Source organism: Monopterus albus, unplaced genomic scaffold (genome assembly GCF_001952655.1).
Source record: "Monopterus albus unplaced genomic scaffold, M_albus_1.0 scaffold92.1, whole genome shotgun sequence".
Classification (NCBI taxonomy): domain Eukaryota; kingdom Metazoa; phylum Chordata; class Actinopteri; order Synbranchiformes; family Synbranchidae; genus Monopterus; species Monopterus albus.
In genome coordinates this window covers 2,834,764-2,848,450 of record NW_018127972.1, presented here as the reverse complement: position 1 = coordinate 2,848,450, position 13,687 = coordinate 2,834,764, and the positions used below count along the sequence as shown (strand labels likewise).

General features: G+C 39.7%; 1 protein-coding gene across 9 annotated transcripts in view; it reads left to right on the top strand.

Moving 5' to 3' along the window:
* Nucleotides 1-13,687, top strand: part of plekha5 (pleckstrin homology domain containing, family A member 5) — a 259,165-nt gene that overhangs the window by 64,046 nt on the left and 181,432 nt on the right. Inside the window, exon 4 of one of the 9 annotated variants that reach the window (XM_020608323.1) lies at nucleotides 13,073-13,449. The exons of the other annotated variants lie outside the window; for them this stretch is intronic. Within the exon in view, the coding sequence (XP_020463979.1) occupies nucleotides 13,073-13,163 (91 nt within the window). The 3' untranslated portion in view covers nucleotides 13,164-13,449. Of the gene's footprint in view, nucleotides 1-13,072; nucleotides 13,450-13,687 lie in introns of those variants that run through there. 9 annotated transcript variants of the gene reach the window in all.

Sequence of the window (13,687 nt, the reverse complement as noted above, 5' to 3'; positions counted from 1 at the left end):
GTTAAGCCGATACACTGAAGCAGTCCGAAATAAGAGGGCAAGGCAGAACAGAATAATCCAAGGAAGCAGTCCGGGTCAGAAACACAAAAATACCAATACCGAAGAGAATGCTGGAAAGTCAGAGCTGGGGTCTAGAACAATGTGGCAGCATCCTGGTGGGAGGACGCTGCCTAAATAGAGGTGCAAACCATAACGAAACAGGTGAAACTAATGTGAGTGATGAAGAACGTAAAAAGACCGAAACTAAGGTGAAACAAAAACAGGAAGTAACGTCAAAATAAAAGCTGGACAGGAAGCAGCAGAACCGAATCATGACAGAAACGGGGATATCTACTAAACTTGACTGGTTACACAAACTGTGTGCTCACATATGGATACGAAGTAGTAGTTAATATCTGCCCTGTAATGAATCTGAATCTGAGTGTGTGTAACTCGCGGTTATTCTTTTAATCGTAACATTAGTTTAAACTAATAAACTTAATATTTTAGAGCCAAGACCTGATCCAGTGTGCCAGAGTCATTTCAGTTTTAATATGTCAGATATTTAATGAACATTTAGTGTAGGTACATATTGGCAGACACTTAATATAAAAGGAATGGGATCAGTATCAGGGTAAAAAAAAAAAACTGGATTGGGACATCACCACTCTTAATGCAGTTTGGAAAAGAATATCTCAATGCCATGTCAGCTTTTGGCTACTTAAAGACTGGCATGTTGACTTTAAGATTTGACTCAAAACACATGAGATTTGATCTGGATTTGTCTCTTCTGACTATACATCGATTTAGTGTATTTTGACAGGACTTGACAGTTGACCCGAAATTGTCTCAACTGACCTGACACTTAAATTGGACTTTGACTTACTTGACACTTAACTTGTCATTGGCTCAAATGACTTAACAAGACAGAAGGAGACCAACAAAATGATATGACATGCAACTGAAACTATATTTTATGTCCATGAGGTCTCACTGCCAGTAGAAAGATTTTTCGTGCTGTAGTAATGAGTCTTTTTAAGCCACTGAGCAGCAAACAGTAGACATCTTTGACTCCATGGTACATATAGTGTTTTAGAAGGAAAGCCTTCAGTTTGAAAGTGTTCAACAGCCACTCAGGTTTGAGTGCCCGCAGGGTTTGACCTGCCAAACTTAAAACAGCCCATTACTGCAGTCTAATTAGTGATCATTAAAGAGCAGAGCAGCCACACAGTACTGGAGCCTGGAGTGTGTGCTGAGAGAAGCACCCGACCCGAGCCTGACGCAGTTCAGTTTGTAAGGTGGTTTTCCCCTTGAAGCAGACATTTGAGCACTCTGGCTGTCTAGACTAAAATTTGACCCAAGTGTCCAAACCCAACCTGGACCCAAGCACAATTTGTAAATTTCTCTCTGAACCCGACCCGAACACTTGGGTAATTGATGGGTCCCTTTGGGCTTGGTTCAGGTATCCACACTCTAACTCGGCCGTCCCCATGGGGACCACATGTTGAACTTTGATAACTCAGTCATGACACCATGGTTTGTCAGTGTTAGGAGTAGTGAAAATGTTTGAGGTTAAACAAAATCTTCAAGAAGTAAATGCAAGTCAATGTACACTAGGTATAAAAAGAGGACTGTGTGATTGTGTGTCAGCATCAAGCTGAGTTGTCTGTACTGGTGTCGACAAACACAGCGTGTGTGATTGGCCTTCATAGTGGAGTTTCCACTTTACCCTGTCTGTCCTTCTGTTCTCTGAAATGTTGCAAAACAGAAAAAAATCACTTAACATGCCTTTGTGAATTTGGTTTAGATTTGTTTTTAAGCAGACAAAATGTATTTTGAATGGAGGAAAATATCTACATGAACAAACAGAATCAAAAACTGATTAGGCAACATCCTGTAATCTTCAGTTTATTTCAGAATAATGTCCTAGATGTTTCCAGGAATGGGCCTTATAATTTGGTCCTACTTAAATTGATTCAATAGGTCGAGAGTGTGCATGGCTGACCCTTATAATTAGTGCATTACTGTATGATTATTATGATTATGTAGAGTCCAACTGGTACAGTAACATGATCCTTATGCATGACAAATGTAGCTCAAATTTGGCATATGCTTAGATTCCATAATTGATATTGTCTGGATGAATTGCAGTATCTATCAAGTCAGACTTGGTCTGGGGTGATGTCCCATTTTTGAATCTTTGAGAGCTCTGAATTTTGATTCCACTGTAATGCCTATAAATAGCAATAAAGCACCTCCCTCCAGTTTTATGAAACTTCAGATAATGTATGTCCAGTGGCTTTTGTATCTCCCTGACAAGAGGATGCAGCAGAACACCTGGCAGGCAAAGAATGTTCGACTTTGCAGAGTGTGCGCTTTATCCTCCTTATGTTATACCATTTTTATCTTCTCCTCACACCAGCCCATATTCTCCTTCTCATAGTTAATTTTTGTCTCTCCGGATGTCTAGTGATGTTGCTGATCTCAGCATGGCCATGAGGTTGTGGGTATTGTATGGGCCCTAAATGTCTGCCGATGAGACATTGGCAAGTTAAGAGATGATGACACTAGCTGCTGTTCCGTGGAAGCTCAGTGCGCTTGCAGAGTGTTAAAGGTCTTAAAAGCAGTCAGGGCTTCAGAACTAATGTGTGACATGCACAGAGAATGGCACAAAAGGGCAGCAGCTGCTTTAATCCAAGGATCATTCTAAATAGCTGCAACATGCTTTGTTCCATGCTAAACCCTTGTTCATATCCTTATGCAGTTTTGTTGTATATCAAGCTTTTATGTTGTTCATGTGTTTTACTGTTTACAGAAGTTTAGAAATGCTAATGTGGATGTTGAGCTGCACGATTATGACATAAATCATGATTATTTAATACGATTATTCAGTGACTTTGGAAACATCATGGATTTATTGAACTTTCAAAACAAACTTGTTTTTTAACTGTGGATTTTCTTTAACTTTAAAAATGATTCAACTGAAAAACATCTGCCCAATTGTAATTGACAGTTCAGAGGAAATTACTTAGGCCATTACTGTGCATTTATTTTACAAATAAGTGTACTGTAGAAGTAGTCTTAGTTCTGATAGTGAATGAGGGTAGGGTCGGTTAAACCACTGTTCATCTATACCAGGCTCTAGCTGCTTTCTGTATTGTTCTCCAATGTGATCACCACTTCAGCTGAATTTGTTGGCAATGCAGGAGAGGTTCATTGGATCATATTACTGAAGTATGGCCAGGAGCTGTACGTTTTTATTTCTGGGACTGTGTGAAAACCGAATGTGTTCAACCATAGCTGGTAATCATATGAATGATTTTGACAGGAACTAAAATGTTATCTATCATATTGATATTTGATATGTAGGCTGGATTGTGTGGGAGCTGTTAGTATGTTTTTATATATTTTATTTATAGTTACCAACAGGAGTCAGATCAACCAATCAGCTTGACTGAGGCACAGGTCTACACAATGTGTTATTTAGAGTATGTGAGACAAGAATGATGACAATATGTACAGTATATCTGCATAGAAATGTATACTTCCAACCTAAATGTGACTCTGTAAGTCTCTAAAATGAACACCCCAAACCTAATGCCCTTCATCTTTGTTGTACTGGGGTAGAGGCAGAGATCCCTGACAGATATTTCAAGATGGGATCAAATAAAACTAAAACTGTAACCTGTCCATTCCTGGCATGTCACCTTGTTTCTAGGTCCCAATATGCTCAGTGCTCTCCCTAGCATACACACACACACACACACACACACACACACACACACACAGACAAACAAAATTTAGATGAATGAAATATGCAGAATTTTTGTCACCGTCAGTCAGAAGCAGAGTTACAATAATTTACTCCAACATAAACAACAATTTTGCAAAGTAGCTTTGCTGTGTGGTACAAAGTAATGTGTTTGTGTGAATGTGTGCGTGTCACTGTGCGTATCTCCACCCTAACTAAGGCAAACACAGCAGCTGCTCTCAGCGCTCCACTCATCTGCTCTCATGTCTCATCAGCATCCCTGGAAAGAGAGACAACCTGCAGAGGGAACACACACACACACAGAGCTGAAGAATACTTTTGACTTGTTTGTGGAAGAGGGAGAATGAGAAAGAAATTCTATTTTTTCTTGAACTTTATACCGTGAAAGTGAAAACATTTTAGCCAATCATCACAACTTCAAATGGCTGTGTGAGGGTAAAACTTGGTTTTAGGACTAGGGTTGGAATTACTGTATGTTGAGTTAGAGGAAGGGTTGGAGTTAGAGAATTTTAGTTGTGATAGTAACGGCTAAAGAAAGGTGAAGGGATGCATGATGCTGATGAATGTCCTCACAAAGACCAAAGTGTTTGTGTTCATGTTTCTGTGTACGTGTGTTACATGTGTACTTGAATTTTCATCTGTTGTGGCCTTGTGTTTTTGAAAGAAACTGCCCTCTATGTTTCTACCCACCCATTCTTTCAAACACATATTCCTACACATACACACACTTTGTGTTTCCATGACTTCAGAGGAGATTGCACTGACTTATATTCATTGCATGGAGACTTAACCCTAACCTTAACCATAGCCACTACTTGCCTAACCTAAACACTTGCCCGAACCTTAAAATGATTCATGACTGTAACATGTATTGATTTACATTTTGGCGACTTGCTTTTTGTCCTCATATAGACATCGAGTCACCACAATGTGACTGTGTAAACGTACTGTATTTACATCCCCACAACATGACTATGGCTTTGTTCAGACTGAGTTTTTAAACTGTGAAAAATACAGCTTTCCCCACTCATTTCTATGGGTGATTGTGTTCATAGCAACCAGCACCAGCACCACAGGGGGCTCTGGCAAAATGATGCAACCCTGTGCAGTGAAAAGGCTGGATCTGGTTCAACTTTCACCACACTGGACTGACATCATCCGGCAAAGGCCCTTTGCTGACCAATCATGTATAGTGATGATCAGGATGTATATGCCCACGGGAAGAAGGCTCTTTTGTTTATGGCTAACCAAAACAAACACAATGGAAACTCCCGGGCTGGAAACTTAAATGAAGCTACTCATGTTGAGTCATCAACATGAGGCCGTATTGTAAACACCTGTAACTTTCCCCCTGCAATCCACCCCCACAACCAACGCAGCCCCTTGGGTTAAACACAGCAGAGGGTTGTATTTTTACCTGATCAGTCTGAATGCCCGCTAACACCAGGCCACACACACACACACCCTTGTTTTGTCACTTACGGGGTCCCTACATTCATTTCCAGGAGACATACCCCGTCCTTAACCAGAACCCCTACTTACCTAACCTTAATCCCTACCCTAACCTTAACCAAAACCGACCCTTGCTCTAATCTTACTCCCCATTGTTTTTGTAAAATTTGAAAAACTATGTCATGGCGACCAGAGGCCAGTCGCCATGACATAGTGACTTCTGGTGCCTGCGAAGATAGTACTTCACAGATTTCAGGCCACACAAATATAGGAAAAACAAGGCCACACACACACACACACGCGCGCGCGCGCACACACAGTAGATGTATCAGGCCTCTGGTTTGAATTCAAGGGGATAATTACAGGAAAGAGCTTTTGGCCCTGAATACTATTTGATTGCGCTGTCTCTTCTTTCACTGAAAGCTAAGAGAGTCTGTTCAGTGTGTGTGCGTGTCTGTCTATATGAATGTGTGTCTGTTTGTTGCCATGGAGACATTGGAGGAAGGTTTGTCAGAGTGACTGTTTGTCAGAGTGATTTGTTCAAAACTGAGTAAATTATTAGAAATACCTGCATTTCAGATTGATGCTCTGTCACACTCATTATCTGTAAAATTAAAGATCGTTCAACTTCTGTAATTTTTCAATACACAACATACACCATGACTGTCCAGCTACAAGGCAATTAAAAGGCTAATACTGAGTTAAGAGTATTTTTCTAACCTATATGGCTATCAGCCTCATAGAGCATCAGTGTGTTTTAAAATGTGAGTATAATCAGCTGTTATCAAGTTGCTTTATTTAACCAATATCTGTATAACAACTTAAACAACTGAGGCAATGAGTTGATTAATTGTGAGGATGATCGAATGTGAGGAATTGCTGCTTTTCTTATGATGGCACATTTAATATCTTTGGGCTTAGATCTGATATAACGAGCACATTGAAAATATCATTTTGGGCTCTGGAAATTTATGATGGACTATTTTTCACTATTAAATTATTAGCCAAATTAAGTACTCACAGATTAATCATAGGCAAAACGTTATCAGGTGTCTGTGTTATTAATTGCAACCCTACTTCAATATACAAAGAATTTTGCTTGGAAGGGGGAAAAACTGTGTGGCTATTTGGTCAGGTATATATCTGTCAAGTACAAATATTACCTATTGTTCTTTTATTAAAAACACTGTCCCTTGTAATTTCTTGTGATGATAATTGCCATTATGATAATTAAGATATTTAGTCTTTCACCCCCCTCTCATTAAGGTTAAACTCCACAGCTGGATTTTTGGTCATTACAAATTGATGAAGTTTTAAATGATTTTTTTATTTCTGGAACAGACTCTCTCAATATACAGGTTTTTATTAATATTAAGTTTTTTGAAATAAAGTCTGCATCAACTTCAGCATCAGTGTAGCATCAGTTCATACATTTAAATGTTACTTTGCTACTGCAACAAGCACAAGAAGGTGTGGCTGAAACCAACAGCTTTCCAGCTGTGAGGATCCATTGGTTCAGGTAATGAGGACACTGTATCAGTAACAGCCATCATCTAGGCCAGTCACAATCAAATATTCCCCATGGCCACTGTGAGATAAATCGTTTGGACATTATGACTGCATGTGGAGATGCAATTAAACAATGTTTGAGTGTAATTGTGCTGTAAGCCGGTCAGCTGATAAGAATGTGTGGTGAAATTAAAATTACAAGTTTCATAAGGTGTTGCCATAATGTTTACGGAGTTTTTGATGTGTGCAAGTAGTTTTTCCTGCATGCACATGTTGGAGAAGGGGAGAAATAGTTACATTGTTCCTGCAGTGTTGTGACTATGTGCTTCTTTTGCTTCTCACAGTCCTGGTGGCTGGTGGTTGACCAGCCCTCCCATTAGTGCCACACACAGTCTTGTCTTACTATAGTTCTGCAGGTATTCATTGGCATAATGCATTCCCCTGCTCTAACCTTGAAGTGCCCATGGCATGCTCATGTTGCTCATATACAGCAATTTTATATTTAATCTTGGGTACCTCTAGATTAGCTTGACACCCCTCATAACTCCAAATAGTCTGTAATTGTTTCAGAATGATAAAACCAGAGAGCCTCTTCCTAAAAAGCCACTCCTGTGGCTGGTGTTGTGTCGCAAGTGGACAGCAGAACAAACCGCAACAGCATAAATTTGAATTTCTCCTCAGTATTTGTACCAATGAAAAGAGATTTCTAACACGCTAAACAAAGCGGGTAGTTGAGAAACCACAAATTTTAACTGGCATAATGCAGACATAGTAACTTCTCCAGCCTTACATCAATTCTCTCTAACATTACAGAAACAAGGCATTAACAGACATGCAATGTGTTTTTTTTACTTACCGATAAGCCCCACCAAGTAGGGGAAACATCACTCTCTTTCAAGTAGCTCCAAGGTCGGTAAATCCAAACAATGGTCACTGTGTCTTCCCCCACACGACCACATACAGTCCCAAAGTAGTGAAATTAATTCCAACAGGTAGCATAGCACCCATAATAACATCATGGATCATTAATCTGCTCGTTAACCAGCAACACATCACATGCAGCAGACACACTGGCCTCAAGCAGTCAAAACAAACAGGTACTGTGCTCCTGGGGAATCCAGTGTTGATGAACTGATCTCTAACCGCTGCAGGGGGCTTCACAGGCCAGCTGCTTGTAGGTTAGACCCAGCCAGGTAAAATAGTGAGTCCCTATACATGAAAATTCCAAGACATGCAGTAACCTCAGGCTCTGTATTTTTCTCCATATCCTCTGGTCACAGTGCAGCAGGAGATAAAATATGTCCCCAAAACTGGGCGTAGGCGAAAAATTCAACTTTTACAATAGGGCCGGTGGATGTTTTTTTTTCATAAGCTTTATTGACAACATACATAAAAAAACAAGGCACTATAACATGTTACCAATATGGTGGGGGCACCAGTGGATTTCAGGCAAGCTCACATAAACGTGCAACAGCCTGGAGATCATGCCCATTCAAAGAGATCCTTAAACTTAATTTTGTTAAAAACAAAAGACTCACGGGCGAGAGTTTGGAGGACGTGTATAAACCGAGTTGCTTCTGCATAGAAGTCCTAGAACATACATACACTTCATTTTTTTAGCTTTAGGTCACGTTTAACATGATAATTCACCGTTTTAACATTGTAGATAAGTCAACAAACAAGGAAAGGCATGCCATGGGCTCTTTAATCATCACAACTTAAGGCCTTGGAAATGCATCTCTGTCTCCTCTCATACAAACTACCGTAAGGTATAAGATTGAGAACATAATATCAACCACTACAGCAAACAGCCCCAAAATGCCATGCTTTATAGGCCAAAGAAGACCGATGTTGGAATTTAACAGCCTGCAGCTATTATTACTTTTAAAGCATTTACAAACTGCTTCATCTGATTTGAACTGGAATAGATGGTAGTGAAGGTAAATTACAACACAAACTGCATTCAAGTCCATTAGTAATAACTAACCAGTCTTGACTTTCACTGCATTTGATGTCCATGCAGGAGACTTTAGGCAAAGTTGTTTTATATATATATATAATGGCCTTTTAACTTTATTGTGTGTATGTGTGTGTATTAAATGTGTATAAAATGTATTGATGAATTTCTATATTTTTGATTGTTGACACAAACAAACCGATCCCTGTTGCCTTACTTCTTCTTGCTTCTTGCCTGCTGCAGTAAAAACATATTGTGTTATGATAGCCTGGTCGCACTGGTATTTGCAACAACAGCATTTCAAAGGAAACTCTGTTCAATTTAATGGAATTATCACGATTAATAGATCTGCTACCAATGTCAGTCCACAGTGACCAGTAGCAAAACCATTTGGATAGTGCTGTCCTCTGAGCAGTGTTGAAAACTGTAACAAATTACTTATTACATATTACTTAAAATAGTAATTTCAAATCACTTATCAGCAAATCTATATCTATAGCAAATCACTTTTCTATACCCACTGTAATGTGTTACAGTGGGTATAGAAAAGAATCACCCCTTTTAAAATAATCACATTTTGTTGCTTTGCAGCCTGAAATGAAGACAGACACAGTTTTGTTTTATCAGGCTGTATTTACTCAGTGCAACCTATAACATTCAAGTGAAAGATATAACACCAATATGTCAGAAAATCTTTTTAATAATTCAAAAACAGAATCACTGAGTTAGAAAAAGGATCACCCCCCTCCTAAAAATGATTTCTAAACTCAATCAGGTGTAGCTAATCACCTTCTCAATGGCACACAAAGCCATTTGACTTTCAACTGTGATCAGCTGTGGTCATATTGATTATCTCAGCATGAAAAGAGCTTTCCTGGAGCATTTCAGTCACTGGTAGTACAACTGAAGCAAACAATCAACTATGGTTGGCAAGGCACTGTCAGAAGATCTCCAGGATAAAGTTGTGGACTGGCATAAGTCAGGAGATGGATACAAAAATGTTTCAAAGGCTTTATCAATGCCTAGAAGCACATTGAAGTGTATTATTAAGAAGTGGAAGGTATTTGGTACAGCACAGACCTTCCCTGGATCAGGACGTCACTCCAAACTGGATGAAAGAGCCAGGAGGAAACTGGTCAGAGAGGCTTCCAAGAGCCCTACAGCAACTCTGAAGCAGTTGCAGGAATTTATGATAAAGAGTGGTCATTGTGTCTATGTAACAACAATATAACAAATTCTCCACGAATGTAGCTTGTATGGGAGGGTTGCGAGAAACAAGCCACTCTTCCAGCAAGGCCACATGCAGTCACAACTGAGCTTTGTCAGAACACACCTTGGAGATTCTGAGGCCACAATGTTATGGTCAAATGAGACTAAAATGGAGTTATTTGGCCTCAACACCAAATGATATACCTCACGGAAATCTAATACAGCTCACCATCCAAATAACAAAATTCCTACAGTAAAGCACAGAGGTGCTAATATTCTGTTATGGGGGTGGTTTTCTGCAGCAAGGACTGGAGCACTTGTCTGGATAGAAGGAAAAATTGACGGGGCAAAGTACTATCAAATTCTTCAGGAAAATCTGCTGCCCTCTGCCAGAAAGTTGTCAATGGTCAGAAGGTTTACCTTCTAACATGACAATGACCCAAAGCACACAGCAACAATAAACACACAGTGGTTGAAGGAGAAAAAAGTGAATGTCCTTGCATGGCCTAGTCAGAGCCCAGACTTAAACCCCATTGAAAATCTGTGGAATGATTTGAAGACTGCAGTCCACAAATGGTCACCATCAAATTTAACTGAACTTGAGCAGTTCTGCAAAGAAGAGTGGGCAAATATTGCAAAGTCTAAATGTGCAAAGTTAGTCGAGACATATCCCGACAGACTAAAGGTTGTAATTAAAGCAAAAGGTGGTCCAACTAAATACTGACACAAGTGGTTTATCCTTTTTCCAACTCAGTGATTCTGTTTTTGAATTTTTTATTTTTTTTGACCTGTTGATGTTTATATCTTTCACTTGGATGTTATAAGTTGCACTGAGTAAATACAGCTAGATAAAACAAAACTGTGTCTGTCTTCATTTCATGCTGCAAAGCAACAAAATGTGATTACTTTAAAGAGGGGAGATTTTTTTCTATAGCCACTATATTGGTTTCATTGATACTGTATATCAGGTGGAAAACTCAAGTCACTACTGATCCGGGCCTGAATTCATTGACAAACAAAGCCTTGTGGCATTACACGTGAAATATTTGTTTTTTTATGATGAGTTGTTGAATGTAGTATGAAAACTGTGTTTTTTTTTTCTTAATTTCTATTTTCCTGAATTTCAGTGTTTTAGGTGATGGCATAATTAATGTCCACATTGTCCTCTAATGTCCATATACTGCATACAGATTGACCTACTGTTTGCTTTGGTCAGTTTTTCTCCTAAACATGACAGATAACAGATTCTCTTCTCGTCTTTTCTTTCCATGTCCAACTACTGCATGACTACATCACACCACCTAACAAGGTAAGAGATTTAGTTTTAATGTATCTGTCTGTCTGTCTTGTGTTTTTGACTAGAAAGGGTTTCTGCCCAGGTGCTCAGGCCTGGTGAAGGCTGAGGGAGAAACTGTGGCTTTGTTTGCTGCAATGCTACAGAGTTGAGTCACATTTATTTGGAGCAGCATGATGAGGGTGCTTCAGCTTTATGCATGTGTGCGTGTGTGTGTTTGAAGGTTGTGTGCTCAATCTATGGTTAGAGGACACTGACAAATTATTCTCACATCAAGGTCCACTCAGTAGCTGTGGTCTTTGTTGGCAGATTGCTCATTTGTCATGGAACTGGACATGGCCAAATAATTTTCATGAAATTTAAGAACTTTTTCTCCATACTGGCTTTAAAGTTGAGTTTCCAACCCCCAAGTGCTGGTGTTGCTTGTAAAAAAAAAAGAGAGAAACACCTTCTCTATTTTCTATTTTATCCTCATTTGTAATGTTTAAAGGCTAAAGCTGGTCATTTTCTCTATTAATAGTACTGTCAGGAATCTCCTGGCAATGAATTTCCTCTACTCACAATTAACATCTGTCAGTCGGTCAGTTCTGGATTAGCTTATTCGTCTGTGCCATAGACCTCAGTTGTTCAAAAATAGTTAAAAACACTTCAGGGAAACACACTGCTGCGTTGGCGAAACCCCAGACCCGACTATAGCTCTGTCTTAATTCAGGGGCCACATTCTTCAAAGGACACGGTCTGTGAAAGCGTGGGCTCTGTAGCCGTTATAGGCCAGACCATGGGCCGCACTGTTCCTGTCGCGTGCAGCCTTGACAGCTGCTCTGCTTTCTGTTAATGCACAAAGAATCTTGGGATAGACATAGCCATGAAGGATTCATCAGTTGGAGCCTTAGTTTCCATGACCTTGTCACGACACTATGATGCTCTTGGTCTTAAAATGCAGCCTTCGAAGGATGCATCCCCTGAAGTGGGACACAGCTTAGGTTGCTCCAAAGCTTTGGTATGACCATATTTTCCTGAAGTTAGTATGAGTCAACGGCGCATTTGTGAAGTTTTGTGCAAGCTCTGCTTTGTTTACACTCCGCTAGCTTGTCACACTTGGGTCTGGGGTTTGCTAATGAAGAAACATGTCATGTGGTGCAGGTGTGTGTTTTACTGATGCTTTTTTAATCTTTTTTGAGCAACAACGGAGGTCTATGGCACAGACAAACAAGATAATCCAGTACTGACATGCTGACGGACATTAACCATGAATAGACGCAAATCATTGCTGGTTTTAGTCTCTGTATGGAGAGTGCTGAAAATATGTTAATGTTAATATAGAAAATAACAGATCTTATCCTTTAAAGACATTTGCCAGTATGAACAGTAAGTTCTGTGATTATTTGAATATGGTCACATCCTCACTTTTATCTCCTGTTCTTTTTTTTTTCTTTTTTACAATGATCAGAAAAGCAGTGGTACAACAACATTGTAGGAAAAGAGTAGTTATGATCACAGAGACAAAACAGGAGCCTACTTAAGTCAAGCTGCATGGGAGTCCCATTGATTTGCATTACAGTACTGTGTGTGTCTGAGTGTGTGTTTTTCAGGTGGCTCTTGCACAGCGTGAGTGTTTGTTTGTGTGTGTGCTTATGTTGAACCTGAAAGACTGGCTTCATCCTCCCACTCAGTATGTTGTGAAGTATTTTAACTTGAAAGGACAAATCCATAAAAAAGAGGCTGTGTCCTTCTCCTTTGATTTTTCTTGGTTGTTTACCCCTTTCCCTGTGCACAGAGAGCTGGCAGCACAATTTTTATTATGTATGTGATAAAGAGCAAGAGAAAGAGTGAGAGTCACATGCCCTCCTTTTGTCTTTCTAATAATAACTGTGAATTATATCTTCTTTTTGTGATACAGGTCTCTCAAGTATTGTGCTGAATGGCTGGGTGGGATGGAATATAAATTTAGTAGCACACACTGGTGCAGAAACAAGCACCACCTCCGCTGACAGGAAAGTTGTATGAGAGTTTTGTTTGCCATGTGTCTGAGGCCATCGCTCCTTCAGAGGATAGACAAGAAGGAAACAGAGTAGCTCAGTTATGCTGGACCACACGTCCTTGCTAGCCTTGCACAAAGTCATGACAGTGAAAAAGATGCTGCAGGACTGGTGTTTTTTGTGATGTTTGAGGCATTGTTTACTGTTGTCAGCTGCCTTAAATGGAACAAATGCATGTTCTTTAATAGACATACATAAGGTTTCTCTTAAACTGTGCCAGCCATGATTTGAGGCACCACTACCAATACAGCAACTATTTTCTGTAAGTCAAATATTCTCTGAATGAAAAGTTTGTTGTTTTTGTTCGTCCTTAATAAAGTCCCAGGTCCACAGCAAGAGATCTTAACAGCTATTGGCTATGCAGATTGTAAGTTGTAAGTTTACTGTGTGTGATGTTTGTGATCTACATGCCAAGAGAGGAGTCCTAAAATGTTGGTGACCAAACTTTCCCCATTTGCAGCACTGTGGTTCATGAG